Genomic DNA, 24,841 nt, shown 5'->3' on the forward strand with positions numbered 1-24,841 from the left:
AGAAGCAGGATGAAGGTGGCAGGAAAGCAGTGGCAGAACTTGGGGTTTTATTTGGTCTCAAGAGAGGTGGGTGCTGCTGTAGGCCAGTGCAGTGTGAGTGCCAGCCGAGCACCTGGGTTGGCACAAGGGCACATGTAAAGGCAGAGGGCTGGGTGGGCTGGCCACATCTCCCTGCCCTGTGCTCCCGTCCTGCTCACTTCAGCTGCTGCAGGAAGGCCAGGAGTCCACGGTGCCACTCATTGGGCTTGTCCAGGTAGCAGGGGTGTCCTGCACCCTGCAGCATCAGCACCTGGTGCTCAGGGAGGTGCCGCAGGTTGTTCAGACTGGTCTGTCCCAGCTCCACATCCTGGTCCCCGTACACGATCAGCGTGGGGGTCTGTAGGGGGGGAATGCACGCTGAGCCTGCAAGTGTCCCCCAGGCACTCATTCCTTCTGGCCAGGGATGCCCTGGAGGGGAGACACTTGCCCTTCTCCCCCATGACAAAGGGAAACTGAGACTCCTGGGTCTCCAATTGTCCCCTCTTTACCTCCCACTACCCCACATTGACATTCCTTCATCACCACATTCCCCTCTTTCAGTGGAAACAGGCTTTCTGGCACGTTCAGTCTTTCCCCTGCTCAACCCCGGTGCCAAGGTCCCCTCTTCACCATCCCCTCCCAGTTCCCTGACCTCCCCAGTGCCCTTTCAGGCCGTACTTTGATCTGGGCATACTGCTCCGCTGTGAATTTCTCAGTGCAGATAGGTGCCACAGGTACATAGGCCTTCAACAGCTGGCTGTGCTCTAAGAGGAAGGGCAGTGAGTACATGCCACTGAGAGATGGACTGATCACCACAGCTGGACCCAGGCACAAAGCCTCTGAAACTGCCTTCAGGAATGCCGCCGGTGCTGGCTGGCCCACAGGTGCTGGGGCTACAGCATCCTTCGAGCGTCCCAGCCCTGAATCGTGGGAGACACAAGTGGCCCTGTCAGGCTCCACACAGCCTCAGTGACTGGGAGAAGCCAGCATAGCACAACACAGCATAGCACAACATTGGGGTTGCCGTCCTGGCCACACTGTGCTCACCACACCTTACCCGGCAGGTCGATAGCTACAGCTCGGTAGCCGTTCTCGGCCAGCATGGCGAGTGTCCCCACCTGCAGCCAGGTTTCGGAGGAGAAGCGGATGCCATGCAGCAGCAGCACTGTCAGCTTCGGCACTGCCTGAGCTGGCTCAGCTTGGCGGTAGAAGAGGGTCTGTCCTTGCACCGTGACGATGCTCTCGGTGATCTGCGGGGTGGCCATGCCTGGGGGCCAAGGGGCTGTTAAGTGGGGTGAGAAGTGGGAACGGGAGGGCTGACGGGTCTTCTGCCACTGTTGAGGCCCGGTGGTGGCAGGAAGGCAAGAGGGCTATGAGGAGTCACACCAGCATCATCTTCACTGTGGTGGCACCACCGGGGTCTCTGATATGCCAGGCGGCCTCACGGGTCCGCCCCTGCCTCAGTTTCCCCGTCCATCGCTGGGCCTGCAGCCCTTACCTGCTGCTCCGCACACGGGGCCGGCCGCCGCTCACCTCCTTCCCGCCGCACCACGGGACTCGGGGTGCCGCGACCCGGGGCCAAAGACCGACGGGGCGGGCGAGAGAACGGCGGCACCGCCTCATGGAGCGCAAGGTCCGGGGCGGCCCCGGGAACCGCTGGGGCCTCGCCGGGCCGGGCCGGGCCGAGTCGAGCCCTGCCCGCCAAGCAAAGCCGAGCTTTCCCGAGAGAAGCCGAGTCTTGCCGAGCGAAGCCGAGTCTTGCCGAGCGAAACCGAGCCCTACACGAACTCTACCGAGCCAGGCCGAGCGCTGTAGAGCGGAACCCGAGCTCTGCTAAGCTTAGCCGAGCCCAATCCGAGCCCTGCCCGAGCTCTGGCGAGAGCCGCTGAGCCCCTGACGAACGTAGCCGAGTTCCGCCGAGCTCTGCCAAGCTTAGCCGAGCCCCAGCTGTTCCCCGAGCCGTGGCTCCGCTACGGGCCCTGGCCGTTCCGTACTTCGGGGTTGTACTGTCGCGAGCTGCCGCCAGGCGGGGCCCGTGCGCGGCGGGCGGGGGGCGGCAGGGCCGGGGCCGAGCGGGGCCGCCAGAGCCGGGCGGGGCTCGGGCTGGGCCGGAGCTGAGCAGAGCCGCGGGGACCGGGACCTACTTCCCCGCAGCAGCGGGGCTGGGGTCCCGCAGCCCCGCGCTGCCGCTCTCCTCTTCCAGCAGGAGCGGAGATGCTGCTTGCCCGCAGCCGCCTGGGGCTGCTGCTCCTCGGGGCGCTCCTCACTGTCCTCCTGTACCTCTGGCTCCCGGCCGCCCGGCGCTCCCGGCCTGACGAGGGGAAGCGGGGCTGGCGCGTGGCCAACGGTACCGTGCGCACGGGAATGGCTGCGGGAGAGCCTCCCGTGTTCTACAGGGAGGTGGCCGCAGCAGCTGTGGGCCATGGGAGGTGGGTCAGCCCGCCGGCAGGTGGGGAATGACAGGCCCTGGGCTCGGTCTTCAGCAGCCCCTGTGGTCGCTGGACGCTGGAACCCTTCCTGAACCCTTCCCGCCTGTCTTCCCCCACGCAGGCCCGATGTCCTGTTCCTGCACGGCCAGGCATTCACCTCCAAGACGTGGGAGGCCTTGGGCACACTGGCACTGCTCGCTGGAGAAGGCTACCGTGCTGTCGCAATAGATCTGCCTGGTAGGACCATGGCACTGTGTTTAGCTGATCCCTTTGGGCAGCTCCAGTCCCTTGCCTTAGTCATTGCTGGATCTCTTTAGGGAGAGCTCTGGATAGCTACTGGTGATCCGTGGGGCAGCGTGCCTGGGATTTCTCTGTGTCCTGGGGCATTGATGGCTTCGACTGTACAACCCTGGGGCTTGATCAAACATCCATTTTTTGCCAAGGCATTGAACCCTGGTGAGGAAAGACCATTGCAGGCTGCTGCACAATACCCCCTGACTACCCCATGCCCTCTTTCCCGTACTAGGTTATGGGGATTCGCCCCCAGTGGAGATGGTGGTGACAGCACAGGGCCGGAGGACGTTCCTGGACCATGTCCTGCAGGAGCTGGGCATGCAGAGGCCTGTTCTTGTCAGCCCTTCCATGAGCGGTCGCTTTGCCCTGCCATTCCTCCTGGCACACGGGGACCAGCTGGCCGGCTTTGTGCCCATCGCACCCGTGGGCACCAAGGACTACACTGCTGAGCAGTACCGGGAAGTCCAGGTGGGTTTTTGGGCTCTTGGGGGCTGTCCTGAGTATTGACAAGCCTTGTGGGCCAGCTGGCTGCAGGGCGATGTGGAGGGTGGCACTATTTTGGGGTGAGTGAGGGGGACCTGTGACCCCCAGCTCATGGGAGGTCCCCTCATCTTTACAGCCCCCCCGTGGTGATGGATGAAGGTGGGCATAGCCCAGGGGGAGTGTGGTGGCCATTTACCCCTCTGACAGCTGCTGTTTTCTCTCTCCCCTTACCAAGACACCCACCCTGATCCTGTATGGTGACCGTGACACCAGGCTGGCTCCCCAGGCCCTGCAGAACCTCCAGCACCTTCCTGAGCACCGTGTGGCCGTGCTATCTGGTGCTGGCCATGCCTGCTACCTGGACAAGCCAGAGGACTTCCACCAGGCCCTGCTGGGCTTCCTGCGCCAGCTGAAGTGAGCACTGCCTCCTCCCTGCCAAGCAGAGGGACCGGGCCGTCCGAGGGACTGGGAGGCACAGACAGCTGGCATGAGGGGCCCTGTTCCCTGCTGGGATGACGCGGGGGGGACGACTGGAGGTGTCCCTTGCTGTCAGGACAGTCTGTCACGAGGCCAATAAACTGATGCTGCTCTGGTTTCTGCGTGTGTCCCCAAGCGCCGCGGGGCTCGCCAGCTCCAGCCCCATCTCTCTGTCCCTAGTGCGGGGCCAGGAGGGTGCCCTGAGTCCCTCGCTGCACTCTGCCCCTCCTGCGCCCCCCGCTCCTCCCCTGCCCGCCCCTGCCCGCCTTCTGGCCGCTGCTGCCGGCGGGGCGGAGCGCAGCGGAGCGGGCGGAGCGGGGCCGGGCGGGCAGCGCCGGCGGCGGCAGCGCTGAGGTAGGGCCGGGGCGGCGGGGGGCGAACGGCGGGGCCGGGCAGCAGCGCCGGCACCCCGCGGGTGGGTGCCCCGGTGCCTTCGTCCCCCGTAAGCCCGGGCCAAGGTACCCTGCACCACTCCGCACCCCTCCTCTACTCCCCTGCACTCCCTTGCCCCACTGTTCTGCACCCCTAACCATGCACTCCTAACGACAGTATCCAGCACCCCTGTGCCCTGTACGTCTGCACCCCAATAACGCAGCTGCTGCAGCCCTAACCACGGTGCCCTGCCTGCCCTCTGCTTCTCTCTGTACCCCCCTGATCACAGTACCCTGCAGCCCTACGTGCGGGATCCTGCACTGCCCACAGCTCTAACGATGGTGTTCCTGAATCTCAGCTGCACCCCACTGTGCCCCTTTGCACCCCCAGCCACCATACCCCTGCACTCCTAACCACAGTCCCACTGCACCCCTCACAGCCTCTCTGCACCCCCTGCTCCCATACCCCCCCCAGTGTTGGCCTTCACCCCTCCTGCTGAACCCCCATGTGCCCCTAAGTACCCCACATTCTCCTGCTCCTCCAGCCACCCAGCTTCCCTCAAACAGCTCCCACAGTCGCCTGTCACCCTAATGTGGTCCCCCAGTACCTCTGTCCTCTGTTAACACTCAATCCCCCTTCACCACCCCCATTTCCCTGTACCCCCAGAGCCTTTCCTTGAAGCTCTCCTGCACCCCCTATCCAGTCAATAGCCCTCTTTCCCTACCTGCACCCCCTTACACCAGCATCCTGCCTTCCCTGCCTGCATCCCCCAGCATTGCCACAAACCTCTAACTCCTAGCTAATCCCAACTACCATGTATCCTTACCCAACATACCCTTCTTCATACTCCCCCACCTCGTTGCCCCCCTTTCCTCCTAGCTAGCTCTTCCCTGGATTTCACCCCTTGCCTGGGCATCATAGCCTGTCTTGACACTGTGTTTGGGGCAGGAACGTGTTTTGGGAGAAGAATGACAGGACAGTGTGGGGGGCACGCCCCATCCTGCCTTGTACTCCAGTGGGGGGGATTTCTCTCATCGTGGCAGTGTCACAGGAGCTGCATGGGGGAGACCTTTGCCCCATCTCCCTTCGGTTTCTGTGACGACTGAGCATGTTGGCGGACTTTGGAGGGGCCGGTGGGTGATTAACCATCTTGCAGCTCTTTCCCCAGAGCTTTGCAGCCCTGGTCCCAGGCATGGCACCTGGGAAGCCTGGGAAGAGCACGGGGGCCTCAGAGAACCCCTCGGTTACACTTTTCCGGGAGTACCTGAGGATTGACACTGTCCACCCTAAACCTGACTATGGTGAGGATGGGGGGACAAGATGAGGAGCCATGTGGGGATCGGGTAATGCGGCTTTGCAGCTCTGATCTTTGGACCCAGGTGCCCAAGTCCTGTACTGAGGCTGTTTTGATCGTGGTGTTAAGAGTGAACTCTGTGCCTTATCTCTGCTAGTGCCTTTGGCTGGGGCAGGGACATCTCAAGTGCCCTCAGAGCTGCTCTGAGCTGTTTTCCTCTAGCCCTGTGCCCCTTGTTCCCCTTTCCATGCTGCCCTGGCTCTGGGATGGGTGATCTCGTTCTGTGTAGATCTCTTTCTGTTAACATGTATGTCTTCCCACTTGTCCTGCTTTAGTAAAGTACATTTTATTGGGGAGGAGCTCCCTAAACTTTACTGGAAAAACATTCCCCCTGAACTCATTGCCATTGAATTTTTATTTTTTTCATATTTCCCAAGTCCTCCCCCAGAAGGGATGGTGATAAGCTGTTCCTGTCTCTGTTCATGGCCACTTCTTGTGTCCAGGACCTGCAGCACCTGTCCTCTCTTGTCACCTCTTTCCTTGTTCTGGGAACCCACAGAGCCTTGGGGACCCTGGGGGTTTGCAGTGAGAGACCCTGATGTAACTCTGGGCATCTCCACTCTTCCCCAGATGCAGCTGTCCAGTTTCTGGAGCGTGTCGGCACCGACCTGGGCTTGGCCTGCCAAAAAGTGGAGGTGAGCAAGCTAAGAAGCAGCCTTCAGTCCATCCATCCATCCATCCATCCATCCATCCATCCATCCATCCATCCATCCATCCATCCATCCACCTGTGCTTGGGTCCTTAATTACCAAGATGTTCCTCTGCCTGCACACAGAGCTGGGTAGGAGTGGATGCCCTCTGCCTGTAATCCCCTGTGACCTGAGCCCTTCCTTAAGCCAGTATTCCGGCTGCTCCCTGCTGACCTTTGCAGCTGCCTGTGCTGTGATTAGCTGGGAACCTGGCAGTGTCACGTAGGCTGGGGCCATCCTTCCTGCTGGGCACCGGCTGTCCCGGGAGACTCCCAGGCATCAGGGCAAGATGCTGGGTTTGTCTTTCCTCCTCTGAATTGCAGCCAGGTTTGGTACCTGCAGCGAGACTCTGTCTGCTGTGGGGGTTCAGGCAGGCCTGCTCCTGCTGCCTTTCCTCTCCCAGTGGAGAAAGGGGAGGCAGGTGGCATCCAGAAACTTTTCCCAAGCTGATTCTTTTTGGCTCCAGCCTGCTGGTCCAAGCCTTTCTGTCCCCATCCTGGACCCTGGTGACATCCTGCCTTCATCCCACAGGTGTGCCAGGGCCGTGTGGTGCTGATCCTGACCTGGCAGGGCACAAACCCCCACCTGCGCTCCATCCTTCTCAACTCTCACACCGATGTTGTGCCTGTCTTCGAGGTGCTGGGACAGGGAGAGGAGTGGGAAGGGCATGGATAGGAGGATGGGCTGGATGGGAGCTGATGCTCTCTGTGCCCCTCTGCCATCATGGATGCTGTTCCCTGCAGGAGCACTGGACCTACCCACCCTTCGAGGCAGTGAAAGACTCACAAGGCAACATCTACGCCCGGGGTGCCCAGGATATGAAATGCGTCTCCATCCAGTGAGTGGAGGGCTCTGCACCTGCTGGGTGAGCACGGTGCTGGTGGTGTCTCTGAGTGATGCAGGACAGGATGCCACTTTCCCCAGAGTCCCTGGGGCCAGAGGTGCCACTGCTTGACCTGCCCTGAGGTGGCTCAGAGCACACAAGCCCCTCTCCTCCACACTGACCTTCCCTTGCAAGGTACCTTGAAGCCATCCGGAGGCTGAAGACAGAAGGGAAGTCTTTTGCCCGCACCATCCACCTCACCTTTGTGCCTGGTGAGTCCCCAGGCTGTCCCCTCTCAGGAGGTACAGAAGGGGCTGGCAGATGGGTGGTGCTCTGGAGTCTCCCATAGTCTCCCAGGCACCACCTAACCAGGCTCCCCAGATTTTGATCTCCCCTAGCTCAAGGCTGGAGGGGTTTCCATGTCCAAGAACATCAGGTGTGCTGATGGCATCCAGGCTGGCATGGAAGGAGGACTAGGGGTAGTGGGCTGGGGGATGCCCCAGTTCCTTCCTCCATGCCAGGCTCTCCCCTGCAGATGAGGAGGTGGGCGGACACAAGGGCATGGAGATGTTCGTGAAGCGCCCTGAGTTCAAAGCACTCAACGTGGGCTTTGCCATGGATGAGGGTGAGTGGTGGTAGGACTGGCACAGGGATGTGTCTCCTCTTGGCACACACTCTTCTTGGCATCACTCTCTAGGCACCAGCATCCCACATGCTTCCAGAGACCCCCTTGGGAAATCCTTCCCCTGGGCAGTGACCCACACAGTGGCAGTCTGAAGGAAAATGCTGCCAGGACAGAGAAGAGGGGGCACATCATGGTACCCCCATGCCCCACTGACTCCCTGTCTGTCCCCACCACAGGCCTGGCCAGCCCATCTGACACCTTCAGTGTCTTCTATGGCGAAAGGAGCCCATGGTGTGAGTATCTGTGTGCCCATTGCCCTGTCCCTGGCTCTTCTGGGCGCTGGGGCACTGATGCTACCCCAGGCTTTCCGCTCAACCCTTCCCTCTACGCCTACTGCTGCAGGGATAAAGGTGAAGTGCATGGGTAGCCCTGGGCATGGGTCCCGCTTCATCAGCAACACAGCAGCTGAGAAGATGGTAAGAGAAGGGGTACACCCTGTCCAACCCCATGCCTGCTCTGGGCTCTCGGGCACCTGCCCATGGGGCTGGTCCTCACCCGCTGCCCTTCCCTCCCCAGCACAAAGTCATCGACTCCTTCCTGGCCTTCAGGGAGAGTGAGAAGCAGAGGTAGGAGATGGGCAACAGGATGGCAGTGGCTTAGATCAGGCCGTGAAGGGGGCCTTTGGGATCCCAAGCCAAGCTGTGATCTGGTGCTGCTGCCCTGTGCCTCAGTTTCCCCATTTTGGGTGATGGCAGGGTAGGGAAGCACTTCTCCCTAGGTGGCAGATAGTGACTGTCCCTTGCATCCCTCAAGGCTCAAGTCCGACTCAAGTCTGACCCTAGGGGATGTCACCTCTCTCAACATGACCATGCTGGAGGGGGGTGTCTCCTTCAACGTGGTGCCCTCTGAGATGGCTGCCAGCTTCGACATCCGCATCCCACCCACTGTGGACCTGAAGGTGGGCATCATGCCAGCCCCATCCAGGAGAGGAGTGGGATGAGGGTATCCTGCTCACACTCCTTCTCTGGTCTCTCTCCCAGGCCTTTGAGGAGCAGGTGGCTACATGGTGCCGTGGTGCAGGAGATGGTGTCACCTATGAGTTCCATCAGGTGAGGGATTTCAGCCACGTGGGCATATTGTCCGTGTCCCTCGCCTGCCAAGTACCACCCCCTCACCCCTTTATCTACCCTCTCCCTCTTGTCAGAAATGCATGGACCAACACATCACCTCCACTGAGGAGTCGGACCCATGGTGGAAGGCCTTCAGTGGGGTCTGTAGGGACATGTAAGTAGTATCCCCAGGAAGGGCAGGACTCAGGCAGGGACATCCTCTGGTGGAAGCCAGGTGGCCCCTGGGGGTCGCTGACGTCAGGGGCTGGGATGGGAAGCTCTGTGATTTGCCAAAGCATCTCCCTGTTGCCCCCCAAAAGAGATGGAATTGAGTGTCCTACAGGGCTGAGGGATGTCCTGGCACAGTCGCCTTGCCCATGGGGTGTGAGAAGGGGTCTTGGCTGGCCCTGTGTCCATGCTGACACAGAGACTCTCTTGACAGGAAGCTGCAACTCAAACTCGAGATCTTCCCGGCTGCCACCGACAGCCGCTACATCCGAGCGGTGAGTGTGATGCCAGCCTGCCACAGGTCCCTCACCTGGGGTGAGACCTGCAGCCCCAAGCAGGAGCTGTGTCCAGGTGGAAGGGGACATATGGTGCCCATGCCAGCTCTGACCTTGCTCTGTGTCTCTCCACCTCCAGGCAGGACACCCTGCTATTGGCTTTTCACCCATGAACCGCACCCCGGTGCTGCTCCACGACCACAACGAGTTCCTGAATGAGCAAGTCTTCCTGCGGGGCATCGAGATCTATGCCCGCCTCCTGACTTCCCTGGCCTCAGTGCCCCCACTGCCTGCCGAGGGCTGAGTGCCTGGCAAGGGGCAGGAAGGGGGTGCCAGGCAGAGAGACCCAAGGCTTTAAGAAGAGGGGCTGGGCACAGGAAATACCTTCTATCGTGCTGGGGAAGTAGGTGGCATCATGCCACATTGGCCATGTTCAGGGCTGGCCTGGTGGTGACATCCACGGGGTTGTGTCCCCCTTGGCCAGGTGCCAGTAGAGCCTCATGCCCAGGTGCCTCCAGCCTCTTCTGGTGTTGTCAGTGCCTCCCCCCTGTCCCTTTGCCATGGCTGGCTGCACTGGCTGGGTAGTGAGGGGCCAGAGCCCCACTCTGCCTCCCCTTGCCTTGTCCTGCCTCCCTGCCTGCTTGCTGGGAGACCTGGGGCCAGTGCTGCCCACCCTCCCTATCAATAAATCTCCTTGGTAAGCACAGCCTGGAGCACGGCAGTCTGTCTGTCTGTCTGTCCATGATGGTGCTGCCCATGGGTCTCACTCAGGCACACTGTAGATTTCCTTGTGCAGTGCAGTTTGCTGATGTGCTTCTCCTCCCCTGGGCTCATTGCCTGCATGACAGCAGTGCGGGCAGGATCCTGCCTGGGCAGGCTGAGAGGCCTCTGCTCCCAATCAGCCTCGGGGTCTGGTGCTGGGGATCATCCTGCTCCCTCTCTCCCTATCTCCCTCCCTCTCTCCAGAGCTTCCGCAGACCCTCTGATCAGGGCAGGCAGTGTGCGGGTCTGGACAGGCAGCTCTGCTGCCAGGGCTGCCATCGGCTGCATCTTCTCCTTGCTGGTTCCCAGCCGTGTGGCTCCCAGCAGCCCGGTGTGTGGGATCCGTCCCAGCCATGCGGTTTCTTGGGGAAACCAATAGCCCGCTGAGCGAATTGGGGTGGTTTTACACTGCTCAGGAGACTTCCAGAGCTGTTCCATTACAAAAGGTTGGGGGTGAGCCAGGGCCCCCCAGCCCCCTGACCTCTCTTTTAATTAAGAAAGCTGCTGGAGCCCTTGGGGGGCTGGGGATTATGAGGCTGCCCCGTGCCGGGCTGGGAGAAGAGATGAGGCTGGTGTTGGTGAAGAGCTGAGGGAGAAGCCACCAGCTCCTCCGATCCTTCCCCTCCATCCAGTGCAGGGGGTAGTCCAAGGTTTTTGGATGCGGGACACACCCGCCTCCTGCGATGAGGCTCCCAGGGGAAGCCGGCGTGGATTCTCTGGGGTCTCAGATAACCACATCCTGTGATCCAGCAGCCCTGGGGGAGGATGTCATGGGACTGGTGTGGGTACCGTGGGCTCCTTGCTGGCCAGGATCCTTGCCCAGGGTGTTGGCACCTTTGCAGGCAGACAGAGGTGCATCCTCTGCCCTGTCTGCCAGGGCTGTGTGTGGCATCCTATGCCTCTCCTCTACCCTACTCAGTCCCCTTCCCCAGCTGGCCTGCAGTCCCCAGTTTGCCTGGCACTGAGATGGGACCTGACAGCTGTGCTTGCTGGTTCTTGAAGATCACACCACGCTGAGCATCCTTCTCCGGGGGCAGGTCTGTATGCCCTCTCCTACTCCTCCAGGAGTGCAAGGCTGGGGTACCAGAGCTTCCCTCCCTTGATGCCCATCCTCAGGGATGAGCCAGAGGTGCTGGCAGGGTCCCCCCAGGGAAAGGGGACTGCAGTACTGTCTAAAGTGTGGCTGCCAGGGGACACTTTGGGGGTGTGCGGAGTTCTCAGGGTCACCCGGGAGATGGGGCCGTCCCCCCGCGCATCCCCGCCGCCCAGGGATGGGGTATGGCGGGGCCGGGGCGGGCCGGGGCGGGCCGGGGCGGGGACGGTCGGATGTCGGCCCCATAAAAGCTCTGTGCCACCGACGGCCGAGGGCGCGGAGGCGGGATGCGGGCAGTCGTGGCGGTGTCGCTGTCGCTGTGCTGGCTCTGGGCGGCGGGGCACAGCCTGCCCCGGCTCCGCCTGTCGTACCGCGGTGAGCCGGGCCGGGGGCACCTGCTGCGGGACGGGGAGGCTGTTGATGGGCGGGTGTCCTTAGGGTGGGCACTTGGGGAGCCTCAGCTGCGGGCGCGGCACCCGAAATGCGGGGGTGTTTTGGTACAGTTGATGGGCAAATTGTGCTGGGGGCTTGGGCTGGGGTGCGGTTTGTTTGTTTTTTTTTTTTTGGTGGGTGGCTGCCGGCACCCTCTGTTCTCCACGCGGGACGGAGGGGCCCCCCGAGGAGAAGGAGGACGAGGAGAGGAGCCGGGTGACGGGGACAGGGGATGTGCCGCCGGGCTCCGCGCCAGCCCCGCCACTTCCCGTGGGGAATCGTCTCCCATGCGGAGTGCAGGGAAACTGAGGCACGGCGGCGTTCTGGTCCCGACACGCTTTGGCTCGTGTGCTGGGTGGGTGGGTGGTCCCCCGGCGTGGTGGGTGCTCCGCATTTCTGCCCTTGGCTGGGTCCCCGGGCTGCACCCTCCGAGCCCCGTCGCGCTGGGGTGCGGGTGCTGGGGTGCGGGGGCCCCTCGGGGGCTGCGGGGGCAGTGCTTGGTTTTAATTAAAACTTTCCCTGTGATCCTGCTCTGGCTCGCCGCATCCCCTGCTCTGCCAACCATGGGCTGCTCTAGCCAAACTTGACAGAGCCTGGGGCGCCCCAGTCTCCTCCCGGCCTCAAAGCAACGAACCTGCTCAACATAAAATAAATTGCATAATGTGTATCTTCCCCCTTCCTCCCCAGAAGAGGGAAAGACCTGGGTAGCCCAGCACTTTGAGAGCCTCGGGAGCTGTAGTGCCAGGGAAAGTCTGCTCCTGTGCTGCCTGGGCTGGTTCCCGGGTCTGGCCGCATCCCTTGCTCTGTCCTGGGGCACAGCAGGTGACCCCAGGGCTGCCTCTCTGTTGAATGGGAAACTGAGGCACGCAGTGCCCCCCATCCCCTTATCCTAGGAGTCCGGGATGGCTCATGGCTCTGCCCTGTGATGCGATCCGGTTTCCTCAGGTTGGGCTTGACAGCAGGGTGACGAGATTTGGGGTCTCAGCAGGGGTGAATCGTGGGGCTCAGGTCTGGCTCAGTGTCTGATCCACACCAGCACAAAGTCCAGCCCTGCGGAGCCGCTTCCCAGGTGCGAGGAGCTGCCCGGGGCGGGGTGGAAGCTCCTCAGCCTCCCAGGGGAGCGAGCCACCTTTGGAAGCCTGCTGCTTTTTTTTTTTTTTTTTTTTTTTTCCCCTTCCTTAAGCTGATTATTCCATTCGTCTTCCAAATTGGAAGCAGCAACTGAAATTTCTCATGAAACAAATTCTGCCACCGCCTTCTCCCCGGGGGGAAGAAAAAAAGAAAGAAAGTTTCAATTAAAGGCATTAGAGCCTCTGAAATTAAACTCGTGGTGAGCTGAAGCTGTTCGTGCAGGGCTCCTCGACCTGGGCTCTGCGTGTCTGGTGGCTCTGGCGGTGAGGTGACTTTGGGGGTGACAGGGACAGGCGTTGTGCTGTGGGTACATGGTGGCCATGTACTCAGCTCTCCCTCACACTTTAAGCCACTCTTTTCCTTTTGTTTCAACTTCCAGCAGTGCTCATATAAGAGGGGAAAAAGCATTTTGCTGTTGCGTGGACCAGAAGTATTGCCCTGTGCTCTTTGCTGTCCCTCCTGAAGGATCTCCACTTGAGGGGCGGCTCCCGTGGGAGCCCCACCCTGGGGTAAAGGTGTCCCAGGGATGGATGGGGTATGGCAAGGGGCTGTTCCCTGGGGAGTTGAAGAGGAAGGCGCCCTGTGTAACCCGAGGCGCCGGAGGAATTCGCCAGGTCTGGGGGAGAAGGGGAAGCCTTGCCTGAAACAATAAAAGGAGCCTGCCGACTTTACCAGTGTTGTTTCGAGCTGGGAAAATATTATTGCTAGGCAAGAATAGAAGGAGACGGCAGCTTTTTCCTGGGCTGGACTCGGTGATATGGGAGGACCTGATCCTGGGAGGATGCAGGGAGGAGGGTGCCAGACTGGGTGGAGGGACCACCACTGCCTGGAGCCAGCTCTGCTTGCAAGCACGGGGGTCTTTCCGATGAGGATGGAGCCGCTGGGGCTGTATCCTGGTGCCACTGGCATCACCAGTTAGGGCACTGGGACTGCCCTTAGGCAGGGATAGGGTGTGTGATGGGGTGAAGGTATCTGTTGTCCCTGCTCGGGATGGACCTTGTCTCCCTTGCAAGGCCTAGGGGAGGCATTTCTCACCACGATGGGGCATTATGTTGCTGGCCACCTCGTTGCTGAAAGTGACAAATGTCCCCCCAGCAAGAGCAGGACCTGGTGTGTCCTGACCTGGATTTGTCCCAGAACCATCTCCCCTCTTACGGGGACATGTGTGGGAGATGCTTGAGCTGGGTGTTTCCTTGGGGTCAGCAGCAGTGGCTGGCAGTCTTCCGGGCTGGAGGGTGTTTGGGGACAGAGCTGTGCTCATCAATAGTGCTTTGTCCTCCTCCTTCTCTGTCTGGCAGGCACAGTGGCCTGGCCTGGGGTTGGGATGGGTTTTCAGAGCCCTGTGAAGTTGAACCATTCCCTCCGGCCCTCTCCCTCTGGCAGCTGTGGCAGCTGTGTGGGCGCCACTGTGCCGGCTTGATGACCCTGAAAGTAATTTCCCACTGGAAACCAGTCGAGCCACTGCCTCTGTGTCATCGTCACTGTGAGGGTCCCCTTGGCATCCCATGAAATTCAGGCTTGGTCTTGCTCTGGGGGCTTTGACTGTTGCTCTGGGATGTGATGTCCATCCCAGGGATGCAGCCTGGCCATCCCAGGGATGCCCTCATGCTGGTGCCTCTCCCCAAGTGGTGGAAGCCTCCCTGTCAGTGAGTTCTGGTGGCAGTGGCAGCAGTGTTTGTGGCAGCTGTGTGACAGTTTCCCCATGGCACTGGCTGGGTGCCTGCTATTGTGTCCTTGGCTGGCACCCAGCAGGGACAGGACCTGCTTTCTGCCCACCCTGTGTCTGGTCTCACCACAATTCCAGCTCTATGTGAGCCCAGCCTAGGACTGATGGCACAGCCACAGCAGGAGTCTGGGGTGGTTCAGCCAGACCTTGCTTGGGACCCTGCTGCTTCTTGGCTCTACAGCTTTGTCCTTGGCTGGCAGGGAGAACAGCACTCCAGCCAGGTTGAGCCTGAAATGTCCATGCCTCCAGGAAGAGATGGAGACACATGCTGCAGTCTGGAGTAGCTATGAGCAGCTCTGCTGACTCCAGGACAGCTCCATGATATTCAGAAGCAGCAGCTCAGAGGAACCCTTGGGGGTGGGATGGCTTCTGCTGATGCTTTCCTCTCTTCCTGGCAGAGCTTTTAGGCACCAACCGCTCCGTCCTCTTCTTTGGTCACCGCGGTTTCCTGGGTTTCCGCTCTCTGTACCTGGACGAGTATCGTGACCGGCTCTTCATCGGGGGGAAGGATGTGCTCTACTCCCTACTCCTGGACGAGGCCAGTGCAGATGCCAAGGAGGTGAGCTGGGTGCTGCTGGGCACCAGGAGTGTCTGTCCCCACGCTGGCCCCCTGTGGACCTGCCGGTGCCCAACTGAGCTGGGCAAAGTCACTCTGAAACAAGACCTGCCCTGAGGACAGTCTCATCTGAAGTGCCTCAAAATTATTCCGTAAACTTGTAGTGCCTGTTAAGGGCAGGCTGGCTGTGGTGGCTGGAGGGAAATTAGCTGGCAATTAGTCATGTCATCAGCCTAGGAGACTGGTGTTGCAGCTCACCAGTGATTCCTGGGTAGTGAGCATTGTTTTGGACTCTACTTTTCTAAAAAACTGCCATTGGGAGATCGAGTGCTGCCCTTCCTCGTCTGGGAAAATATTCAGCATCCCTTCACAGGCCAAATATTCAGCTGAAAGCCTGCAGAGACAAGGAGCTAAAGAAGTTGTGCCAGGGTTCACCTGGCAAAGCCCCCAAATCTCTCCTGGTTCCTTGTGGGAGAGGTGATGGACCAGAATGATGGTGATGGGTGGTGGCTCCCCTCCTCTTTCACCCTTTCCACTTTGACCTTTTGTTTTTCAAACACAGCTCTGGGATATTTCTAGCTGAAGAAAGAGGAGGAAATGAAGTGCCCCTCGGCATGCTGGGTCACTGTGGTGGGGTCAAGGGCTTGTGTACCCAAAGTGCCCTTGGTCCAAGAGCTGCTAAAGGCTGTGGGGGACATGGACTCCATCACTCCTGCTGTCCCCTGGGCACCCTTTCCCCAGGCCACCCACAAGCCCACCCCCTTCCAGGCCAGCTCCAGCATCCTCAGCATGACTACCCAAATCCAGCCCAGTTGCAGGCTGTGACTGCCAGGATGCATCTTCCCAGGAGGAAAGGTCCTGCCTGGGATTGTAGGGTGGGAGTCATGGGCTGGATGGGCTCCAGGGAGCTGTGGTCCCTCTCTCTGTCCCTCTCTCCATCCCCTTGCCATTGGCAGCCTGGGGATGTGGCTTTGCATGGCTGGGTCCCTGCTGTTCCAGCTCCCTGCTCCAACAGAGCCTTTGTGTTCCAGATCTATTGGCCGCCCCGCCCTGGGCAGACGGAGGAGTGTTTTCAGAAGGGGAAGGACCCAGGGGTGAGTCTCTCCCCATATGTTCTCTGCTCTGAGCTGGGGTGTCCCCTTGTGCCAGATGGCTCTCCCCATGTTGGGGCTGTGCCACCTCACCTGCCAGGGATGGCCCTGGGGCTCAGGGACCAGGTAATCCTGGGTAAAGAGGGAAACTGAGGCAGGGAATCCTTGGCCAGTCCTGGCCACACAAGAGGCTTGCTCCAGGCTCTGGAAATCCTGTCTCAGTTGCTCTGCTCAGTCCTGTGGCCACAGAGTGGTGACCAGTGTGTCCCAGTGTGGCTGCATGAGCAGGCAGAGATAGCTGGGCTCTGGGACCCGAGCTTGGAGGAACCAAAACCCCCATGCTGTGCTCCAGACTCCAGAAACACTGCCTGGCCCATCCTGGCTGTCCGTGATAGTGGGAAATCTGTAACTGGCTCAGATTTGGTTCCCTAAACCTTACCCCTCTTTGCATCCCCCTGCCCCAGTATGAAACAGGACGGGAGAAAGTCCCCAAGGCTCTCCTGGCCCAGACAAATTACTCCCAGGAGTCCCTGTTCTGCTTTCTGTGTTTATTTTACCCGCTCTCACCGACAGATCCGAGCCAGGGCAGGCTCAACTTTTTATTTTTCTTGAACATATTTTTTTTTTCACTTGCTATTTTAGAGGCTCTTTGCAAAGGGAAAATAAACAGCAGGAGGCTGAGAACCCCCGGGGCGGCTCGGCAGCGGTGTTCCCAGCAGATGAGGGGCCTCGCATCCTGCTGTGGAGGGGACAATGGAGGGCAGGCAGGGCTGGCTTTGGCCAGGGGGAGCTGCCAAGCTAATGGTGGAGAAAGATGGGAGCCCTTTTCCAATGGAAACTGCCAGGAGAGAATGCACAAAGTCAGAGGTGGCAGGTCTCCAGCCCTGGGAATGTCATTGCTGCCGTTCTCCAGAGAAGGGGACAATTCCAGACAGCAGAGACCAGGGCTGTTCTGGAGGCAGCCCAGGATGCCTGTGGGTCTCTGTCTCCACTGTTTCCTCCTTTTGTTTCATCCCTGGCGTAAGCAGGAACATGACAGGGAAGGATGTCCCTGCATCTGGTCACGTCCTGGGTGTCAGGGATTTGGGGCAGGGTTTGGAGCTTGCAGGGCAGGTGATGCTGCTCTCCTGGCTAGCGTGGACTGTGACAGGGTGAGTGCACAGGTGCCTGTGGGCAGGAGATGCCCAGGTGGCAACTGGATCCTATGTGGTTCCCCTGGGATGCTCTTGGTAGCAGGAGGACCAGTAAAAAGCCCTGTAGTTTTGCAGTGGGCTGGGTTCCACCCCGATGAAGTCCATATAAACCCTGTCAATGGGCATAAGCTGCCACCCCAGATTCCTGGCACCAGGCTGGAGGCAGGGAGCTGGGGGTTGGCAAAGCACCAATACCTGGTGACCCTTCTTCTCCCCTGCTGTCCCTGCAGACTGACTGTGCCAACTATGTCCGTGTGCTGCATCCCTACAACCGGACACACTTGCTGGCCTGCGGGACAGGCGCCTTCCACCCCATGTGCACCTTCATCTACGTGGGGCACCGTGGTGAGGTAGGGCAGCATTCCTAGCAGGACACCCCTGGAATGTAGATCCCCATTGCCTGCCTCTCTCCTGAGGGGCCTTGGGACTGCATGGGGACGCTGGATGTGTAGTTTGCTCTAACCTGAATACTGGTGGGGGAGGAGTATCAGGAACCAGCTCGCTATTGTCCCTTTGTCCTTCTGCTACCCCATGTCCAGCTTTCCTACCTGTCTGGCCTGGGATTCCCTTTATAGCCATGTCCTCAGGGGCTGAGGCGGGGGTGGCATTTTCTCCTCTCCCAGCTCACTGCTCATAAATCAAGTTGGCTGGGGTAGAATGACAGGATACTCCTCAGAGCCCTCCCCACAGGCTGGCCCTGTCTGGGCATCTGGAGCCCTGTTTGTACCATGATGACTCTGACCAGGAAGGCAGGCAAGCAAGGAGGCTGGCGGGTCTCCTTTGGCTGCTGTGCACTCTCATGGGATCAGTCTTGCCTCAAAAAGCATGGATCCTGCTTCTAGATGGTCCTTTGGGTGTACTGAGGTGCAAGTTAGGCAAGGACCAGAGCTGGCCCCTGCATGCCTGGGCATAGCCCAGGGCTCACGTGCCTGCTCTCCACCCCAGCACACCTTCAGCTTGGATCCTGCCAGTGTGGAGACCGGCCGGGGCAGGTGCCCGCACGAGCCCAGCCGTGCTTTCGCCAGCACTGTCATCGGTGGGTTGTCTTCCTCAGCATCTGGGAGCCTCTGGGGTGTGTTCCAGGGATGGTCCCCGTGCCAGCTGGGTGTTTTTGCAGGTGGGGAGCTGTACGCAGGCCTCACGGCAGATTTCCTGGGACGTGATGCCGGTGTTTTCCGCAGCATGGGGACCCGCTCTGCCCTGCGCACAGAGGTGGACCAGCGCTTACTCAATGGTAACAGCTTCCCTCTGCCTGCCCATTTCCCCCAGCAGAGCTAATGCCAGGAATCATGAACCTTGTGGTGGCCAGAGCATCTGTGGCCATGGTGCAGCATCCCCCATGCCAGCTAAGAGCAGGGAGAGGCACCAGGGCAGCATGGTCTGGGGGTGGTCCTGGCTGGCATCCAGACCCAGTATGAAGTGGGGGTTTGGAGGTGGTGGCTATGCCCTCTCTTCCCACCTGACATGGCTGGCTCTTGCTTGTAGATCCCAAATTTGTGGCAGCCCACTTGATCCCAGACAACGATGACTGGGACAATGACAAAACCTATTTCTTCTTCACGGAGAAGGTGGTGGAGGCAGACAGCAAGGAGCATGCCATTGTCAGCCGTGTGGGGCGTGTCTGTGTGGTAAGATGCTGATGGGGACTGTGGGGGACAGCGATACACCAAGTCACAACAGTGGCCCTGATACTCCCTGTCCCTGCAGAATGACGCTGGTGGTCAGAGGGTGCTGGTCAACAAGTGGAGTACCTTCAACAAGGCCCGGCTGGTGTGCTCTGTCCCTGGCCCTGGTGGCATCGACACCTACTTTGATGAGCTGGGTAGGGTGTGCATGAAGCTGTATCTCACTGGGGCTACACACTTAATTGGTGGTTATTCAGTTAGATTTCAGGAAAAAACCCATGCTTTCATTTCCAGAGGATGTCTTCTTGCTGAGGACGAAGGATGGGAAGAGCCCGGAGATCTATGCCCTTTTCAGCACTGTCAGGTGGGTGCTCCAGCTGCAGCCTCTGGGGACATCCAGCTGCAGCTGCCCATGACCTGCCCTGTCACTGTCACAAACGGTTGCTGCTACTCCCCTGGTCTGTATGGGGATGTCGGGTGTTCCTACTGCCAGCAGTGGCAAGCATGGCTCTGCTCAGCCACCCTCTGTCTCCTTGCAGCCATGTTTTCCGGGGCTCTGCTGTCTGTGTGTACCGCATGGCTGACATCCGCGAGGTGTTCAATGGGCCCTTTGCCCACCGGGAAAGCCCCCATCACCAGTGGGGTGCCTACGAGGGCAGGGTGCCCTACCCACGGCCAGGCGTGGTGAGTGACTTCCTGGAACTCCAGGTCCCCTCTGCTCCTCCAACTGCTCTTCTGGGGTGGTGATGGAGCCATCCCCCATCTTCTCACCTGCTAGAGAGGTCAGCTGGTGGTTTACCGAGGTCTGGCAAAGGGGTGGAAAAGATGGATTCCAAACTGGAAGACAGAGAGGGACCCAAAACAGCTCTGAGGGGCAATGCAGGGGGAAGGTGTGATGGGTGCTGGTGTGTCTGGGCTAAGCTGGTCCACCTTTGTCCCTGCAGTGTCCCAGCAAGACCACCAACCAGCCCCGGCAGCAGTACAGCAGCACCAAGGACTTCCCCGACGAGGTGCTGCACTTTGCCCGTGCTCACCCCCTCATGTACAAGTCCGTGTACCCCCGGCACCGCCGGCCCCTCCTCGTGAAGACTGACCTGCCCCACCAGCTGCGCCAGCTCGTGGTGGACAGGGTGGAGGCCGAGGACGGGCAGCACGACATCCTCTTCCTTGGCACAGGTGAGCAGCAGGAGCAGAGTGCAGGAAGGAGCCGCAGAGCTGGGGGTCCCAGTGGCCACCCCCACGGGCTGTGTGATGCAGGTGCTCACACCTCTGTCCTCCTTGGCCTCCAGATGCTGGCTCTGTGCTGAAGGTGGTGGTCATGCAGAAGACAAACTCAGCCATGACTGAAGAAGTCATCCTGGAGGAGCTGCAGGTTTTTAAGGTGACATTTACTGCCTGACTTGCAAGGGAGGGGCAGTGAGGTGGGCTCAGGTTGGGGACACATGTGGGTTGGAAGCTCAGGACTGTCACTGCTTTGTTGGTCACTGGAAGGTCTCAGGGTTGTTAGGACAGAGGGTGGCTGGGGGTATTTTCACCCTCCCCAAAATATTCCTGATGCTCTGCCAAGCTCTGGTGGCCTGAATGAGCTGGGCTGTCTGTGGTGAGGATTACGTCAGCCTGATGTCCACTCCCCTTCCCTACAGGTGCCTGTGCCCATCACACAGATGGAGATCTCTGTCAAGCGTGTGAGTACAGACACGGCTTGGCCATGGGGCTGGGAACCGGGCAGGTGACCAGCTGTGGTCACCAGCCTCTTAAAACCATGTATGCTTGCCCTGGGGTGTCCTGGCTGGGCCCCCAGGTGCAAAGCCTATGTGGGTGGCCAACATCACCACCTTGGTTCTGTTCCCCAGCAAACACTCTATGTGGGCTCCAGCCTCGCGGTGGCCCAGGTACGGCTGCACCAGTGTGAGTCCTACGGCACTGCTTGTGCCGAATGCTGCCTGGCCAGGGATCCCTACTGTGCCTGGGATGGCACTGCCTGCACCCACCACCAGCCCTCTGGCAAGCGCCGCCATCGCCGCCAGGATGCCCACCACAGCAACCCTGCACACCAGTGTCTGGACCAGAACCTGACTGGTGAGAGACTGGGGGGCCCACAGGGCTGAGGGGCTCCTCCAGGTACCCCAGGATGTCCTGACATGCACAACCCTAGCACACAGAGGGGCTTGTAGCCATTGCACATGGGCATCCTCATATGCCCACCTCATAGAGCAGGGCATGTCCCAAGAGAAGGTGGGTGCTGCTGGGGCTGAGTCTGGCCACTGAGAGAGAAGGGGATGAAGCCACATGGTGGCCAAGGGGGGCTGACACCTGGGCAGGTGGAAGCCTGGCTCTGCCCTCCCTTTGAGCCTGTGCCTGTCTTTGCCTTAGTGGATGATTTTGAGAGCGTTGAGGAGAAGGTGCTTTATGGGGCAGAGGACAACAGCACTTTCCTGGAGTGCGTGCCCCGGTCCCCGCAGGCCAGCGTGCAATGGTTTGTCCAGAGGCCTCCCGATGAGCAGCGGGATGAGGTGAGGCTCCCTTGCACCTACTTCTCTTGTGGGGATACGGGAGGGATGTGGGGCCAGACCTGGACCCTCCCAACCTCACGGTGGCTGACAGGTGAAGACGGATGAGCGGATCCTGCAGACGGAGCATGGGCTGCTTTTCCGCAAGCTGCACCGGCACGACGCCGGCATCTACTACTGCAAAACACTGGAGCACGGCTTCACACAGACGGTGGCCAAGATCACCCTGGAGGTGATCACCAGCGAGCAGCTGGCACACACCTTCCCCCGGGGGCGAGGCCACGAGCTCCCACACCTGCTCTGCCCCAAGGCTCGGCTGGCGCCACAGGCTCCCAAAACGTGGTTCAAGGACATCATGCACCTCATCAGCTCCCAAAACCCGCGGCAGGTGGAGGAGTACTGTGCCCGCCTCTGGTGCAGCAGCCGTCCTCATCACCGCAAGAGCAAACTGGCCCACGCCAAGCTGGTGATGGCTGGTGTGGATGTGGCCAAGAAGGGACGGACAACCAAAGCCCACAGCGAGAGGAACCGTGTGCCCCGGCAAGCACCGGCCACTTAGAGAGGGCAGGGTAATGGACGTGGGGCAGCCGTGGGCAAGTACCAGCTCCCTGTGCTGCTGGTGGCCCCGGGGGCCTCTTGACCTGGTGGGTGGCTTGCAGTGCTGCCAGCTTGGTCCCCCTGGCTGGAGTGGATGGGCAGGTCCCTGTCACCCTCAGTGGCTGCAGGGTCACCTCACCAACAGGTGATGAGGTGAGACATATTGGCCCTCCCTTGCTCTTGCAGGTGATGTAGCAGGTGGGGGCCGTAGTCCCTGGGTGGGCTGTGGCACAGTGGCATGGTGCCATCCAGGCCATGCTGTCACCCAGATGCTGGCTGGATCCCTCTGTGAATATTGGGGCCATGTGTGGTGCCATGGGGAGCGGCTGATGGCTCTAGGTTCTTTCCACACCAGCACAGAGCCTGGGGAAGATGATGCCGGCTCAGAGCTATGGGGGGGAAAACCAGTATCATCCCAAAAAGCCTCTGTGTGCAGGAAGAGCCCTATCACCTGCTGTGTCTGGGGAGTCAGAGCTGTGCTGTGCCACCCAGGATGTATTCCAGAGGACAGGGCTCCTCCCTACCTTCCCTTGGCACTGGAACACACTCAGCAGTGCCAGCCTGTTCCTAGGTGCAGCTCCCCACTTCCCTCTGTCTGCCCCACAGCCACAGTTTTAGGGATGGGGAGAAAAGCAAACAGGTGTGGGCAGGTTAGACCTGTTCCAGGGTAAACACAGGGAGAGGCACTAATGCCACTGCTGTCACTGTGCCCAGGTGGGAGCAGGGACAGGCAGAAAGCAGCCCCAGCAGAGTTTGGGGGGCTGTACCGCAGCTGGGGTGGTTTCTGCTGGTTGGTGGTCCTGCAGGGCTGGGTGGGACATGGCTGGTTTACGTGGGCTCGTGCTGTCTGGCAGAGCTAAAGTAGCACCCAGGGCTTCCCCCAAATGCAGGGGTTGGGGGTAGGTGCATGGAAGGCACCTCCAGGCTGCCAGCTAGGTGTTCCTTGTTTTCTTCATCAGACATGAGCTCACTCATGGTCAGCCCGGGGTGATAAAGATCTGCCCCTTCCTGAGGCAGGGCAGCCACACACAATGGTGTGAACTGTGGCCCCGCCGGGACCAGCATTGTTCAGAGCTGGAGGAACGGAAAAGAAAAATAATAATAAAAATAATAATAATAATAAAAAGGCCCTGAATAGCTCACACAAAGCCAGGTTGTGATATCATCTCTTCTCCCTGTGTGTGTTTGTGCTGCAGCAGTGGCTCCCTGGGAGCAAAGTCCCTCAGCAGCACTGCCCCATCCCACCGAGACAGGCTGGGGGTCCTGGCCCCTTCTCCAGCTCCCTGTCCCACCTCTCCTGCAAACTACGTGTGTCTCCTGGGATCAGAGATCTGTGGTGAGGCTGGCAGGCTGGGACGTGTCCTGCAGGGAGGGGAGTGGTGCTGGTAGGGCTAATTTGTGGGACCAGACCAGAGCCAAGCACGTGGATTTGGATAATCGCAGGCCTGGGGGCACAGGAGAACAACAGCCAACAAGCAGAGACACGGAGAGACCTGGGTGAAAAGGCAGAAATGAGAGACAGGAGTATGATTCCTTGGGGCCCTGATCAAACAACTCTGCAGTGCCTGCACTGACCCATGCTGGAACATCTGCACCCTTCTGCCTCTGAGTGACCCCTGTGCTCCACAGAGCAGGGGCTGGGCTGCCCATTTTGAGGGAGGCAGCAAGAGGGGGCCTGAGTGTATGTATGAGACCTGGCCCTGAGGTGAATTGTGACAGGCTGGAGGTGGCACCAGGGCCAGCAATGCTTCAAATTGAGCAGGAACAGACACCAGAAGCAAATAGTCCCCCTTTTGGGGGAACTTTGTCCCTGCTCCCAGTAACTCTCTGGGGTGGCTGAGCCTGGTCCTCCTGGGTAGATTTACCACTAAAGCTAGAGCAGGAGATATTTTTGTCAGCATTCTGCAGGCTTCCAGTCCTGTCTCTGGTGATCACCAGCCAACTGAGGCAACCTGTGTCCCCTACAAACTTCCAGGGGCTGAACAACCATGAGCACACCCTCATGCACCTGGGGAGTGGAAGGAGACATCATCCATGGGCAGATTCAGCAGTGTACACCTCGGTTTCTGCAGAGGGGAGTGAGTTCTACCTGAACTTGGCATTGTCCCGGGGCAGGAGTGGGGTGAGGGGAGTGCTTGAGGCTGGGGTGTGTGTGGGAACAGCCAAGGAACAAAGCTCTGGAGGGGGGACAGGCCCAGCCGCCCATCCCACTCCTATTTTTATCCCACTTCCTAAGGAAGTGCAGTGCAGGGGCGCACGCTTGCCTTGGGAGCCTTCCAGCCTCTAAGGCAGCCAAAGTGGAGCTGCTGGCCAGGTGAGGGCTGGCCCCAGCCTCACCAGCAGCCCTCATACCTTGACACACAATCACAGAATTGACTGGGGTGGAAGAGACCCTTGAGATCGAGTCCAACCTATGACCCAACACCACCACATCACCAGATCATGGCACCAAGTGCCACATCCAGCTTTTCCGTAAACACCTGCAGGGATGGTGACTCCACATCTCCCTGAGCAGCCCATTCCAATGTCTGATCACCCTTGCTCTGAAGAAATTCCTCCTATGAACCTTGCCCAGTGCAGCTTAAGACTGTGTCCCTCTCATCCTGTCTTTAGTTGCTTGGGAAGAAAGGCTGAACAGTATAGCCCCTCATTGCAGCCCTTCATCAATAGGGCAGCCCAGGCTGCTGAGCCTGTGCCCCATCATCATCATCATCATCATCATCATCCCTAGCCAACCCCACGGACAAACAAAACAAGAACAAAAGCCCACCAGGCATATGCACCCACATTATTATTCTTGCTATTTTTTCTGCCCAACGTGCACATTTTCAGAGACTCTGTTTATGAGCACTAGGCATGGGGTCCCATCGAACAATCCTGGATTTTGCAAATTCTGGTAGAGACCTCTACCCTCAGCAGTGCTGTGACCTGTTACAATGAGCACATTAT

At 59.7% G+C, this 24,841-nt stretch overlaps 4 protein-coding genes across 10 annotated transcripts; 3 read left to right on the plus strand and 1 right to left on the minus strand.

Annotated features, from left to right (window-relative positions):
• Nucleotides 1-25: 25 nt before the first annotated feature.
• Nucleotides 26-2,010, minus strand: ABHD14B (abhydrolase domain containing 14B). Of its 3 annotated transcripts, none has more exons than XM_014869626.2 (4): nucleotides 1,517-1,762; nucleotides 1,076-1,285; nucleotides 697-938; nucleotides 26-376 (listed from the first exon to the last, which is right to left on the minus strand). In XM_014869626.2, exons 2-4 carry the CDS (start codon nucleotides 1,281-1,283, stop codon nucleotides 194-196), a joined length of 633 nt encoding a protein of 210 aa, XP_014725112.1. In that variant the 5' UTR covers nucleotides 1,284-1,285; nucleotides 1,517-1,762; the 3' UTR covers nucleotides 26-193. The 3 variants fall into 3 exon arrangements, with proteins under 3 accessions (XP_014725112.1, XP_088027683.1, XP_088027681.1); XM_088171557.1 differs by having other exon boundaries at nucleotides 1,076-1,300; nucleotides 1,517-1,736; XM_088171555.1 differs by having other exon boundaries at nucleotides 1,076-2,010.
• A 75-nt stretch (nucleotides 2,011-2,085) lies between these two features.
• On the plus strand, nucleotides 2,086-3,818 carry ABHD14A (abhydrolase domain containing 14A). The gene is made up of 4 exons (XM_014869628.2): nucleotides 2,086-2,447; nucleotides 2,569-2,684; nucleotides 2,974-3,209; nucleotides 3,460-3,818. Exons 1-4 carry the CDS (start codon nucleotides 2,233-2,235, stop codon nucleotides 3,640-3,642), a joined length of 750 nt encoding a protein of 249 aa, XP_014725114.1. The 5' UTR covers nucleotides 2,086-2,232; the 3' UTR covers nucleotides 3,643-3,818.
• A 181-nt stretch (nucleotides 3,819-3,999) lies between these two features.
• ACY1 (aminoacylase 1) lies at nucleotides 4,000-9,889 on the plus strand. Of its 5 annotated transcripts, none has more exons than XM_088171561.1 (15): nucleotides 4,000-4,055; nucleotides 5,242-5,374; nucleotides 5,998-6,062; nucleotides 6,648-6,752; nucleotides 6,860-6,954; nucleotides 7,135-7,211; nucleotides 7,475-7,564; nucleotides 7,801-7,857; nucleotides 7,967-8,040; nucleotides 8,141-8,190; nucleotides 8,378-8,522; nucleotides 8,605-8,673; nucleotides 8,769-8,848; nucleotides 9,116-9,176; nucleotides 9,316-9,889. In XM_088171561.1, the coding sequence occupies exons 2-15, from the start codon at nucleotides 5,266-5,268 to the stop codon at nucleotides 9,478-9,480; spliced, it is 1,242 nt and encodes a 413-aa protein (XP_088027687.1). In that variant the 5' UTR covers nucleotides 4,000-4,055; nucleotides 5,242-5,265; the 3' UTR covers nucleotides 9,481-9,889. The 5 variants fall into 5 exon arrangements, with proteins under 5 accessions (XP_088027687.1, XP_088027685.1, XP_014725113.2 ...); XM_014869627.2 differs by having other exon boundaries at nucleotides 4,001-4,055; nucleotides 5,230-5,374; XM_088171558.1 differs by having other exon boundaries at nucleotides 4,044-4,159; nucleotides 5,230-5,374.
• Nucleotides 9,890-11,316: 1,427 nt separating this feature from the next.
• On the plus strand, nucleotides 11,317-23,040 carry SEMA3G (semaphorin 3G). The gene is made up of 16 exons (XM_014869629.2): nucleotides 11,317-11,406; nucleotides 14,719-14,879; nucleotides 15,908-15,970; nucleotides 17,391-17,510; nucleotides 18,106-18,196; nucleotides 18,278-18,394; nucleotides 18,646-18,788; nucleotides 18,868-18,982; nucleotides 19,080-19,149; nucleotides 19,325-19,469; nucleotides 19,730-19,961; nucleotides 20,075-20,166; nucleotides 20,429-20,470; nucleotides 20,639-20,864; nucleotides 21,159-21,298; nucleotides 21,390-23,040. Exons 1-16 carry the CDS (start codon nucleotides 11,319-11,321, stop codon nucleotides 21,852-21,854), a joined length of 2,310 nt encoding a protein of 769 aa, XP_014725115.2. The 5' UTR covers nucleotides 11,317-11,318; the 3' UTR covers nucleotides 21,855-23,040.
• Nucleotides 23,041-24,841: the final 1,801 nt, after the last annotated feature.

The sequence above is a fragment of the Sturnus vulgaris genome, chromosome 11 (genome assembly GCF_052056855.1).
Source record: "Sturnus vulgaris isolate bStuVul1 chromosome 11, bStuVul1.hap1, whole genome shotgun sequence".
NCBI lineage: Eukaryota > Metazoa > Chordata > Aves > Passeriformes > Sturnidae > Sturnus > Sturnus vulgaris.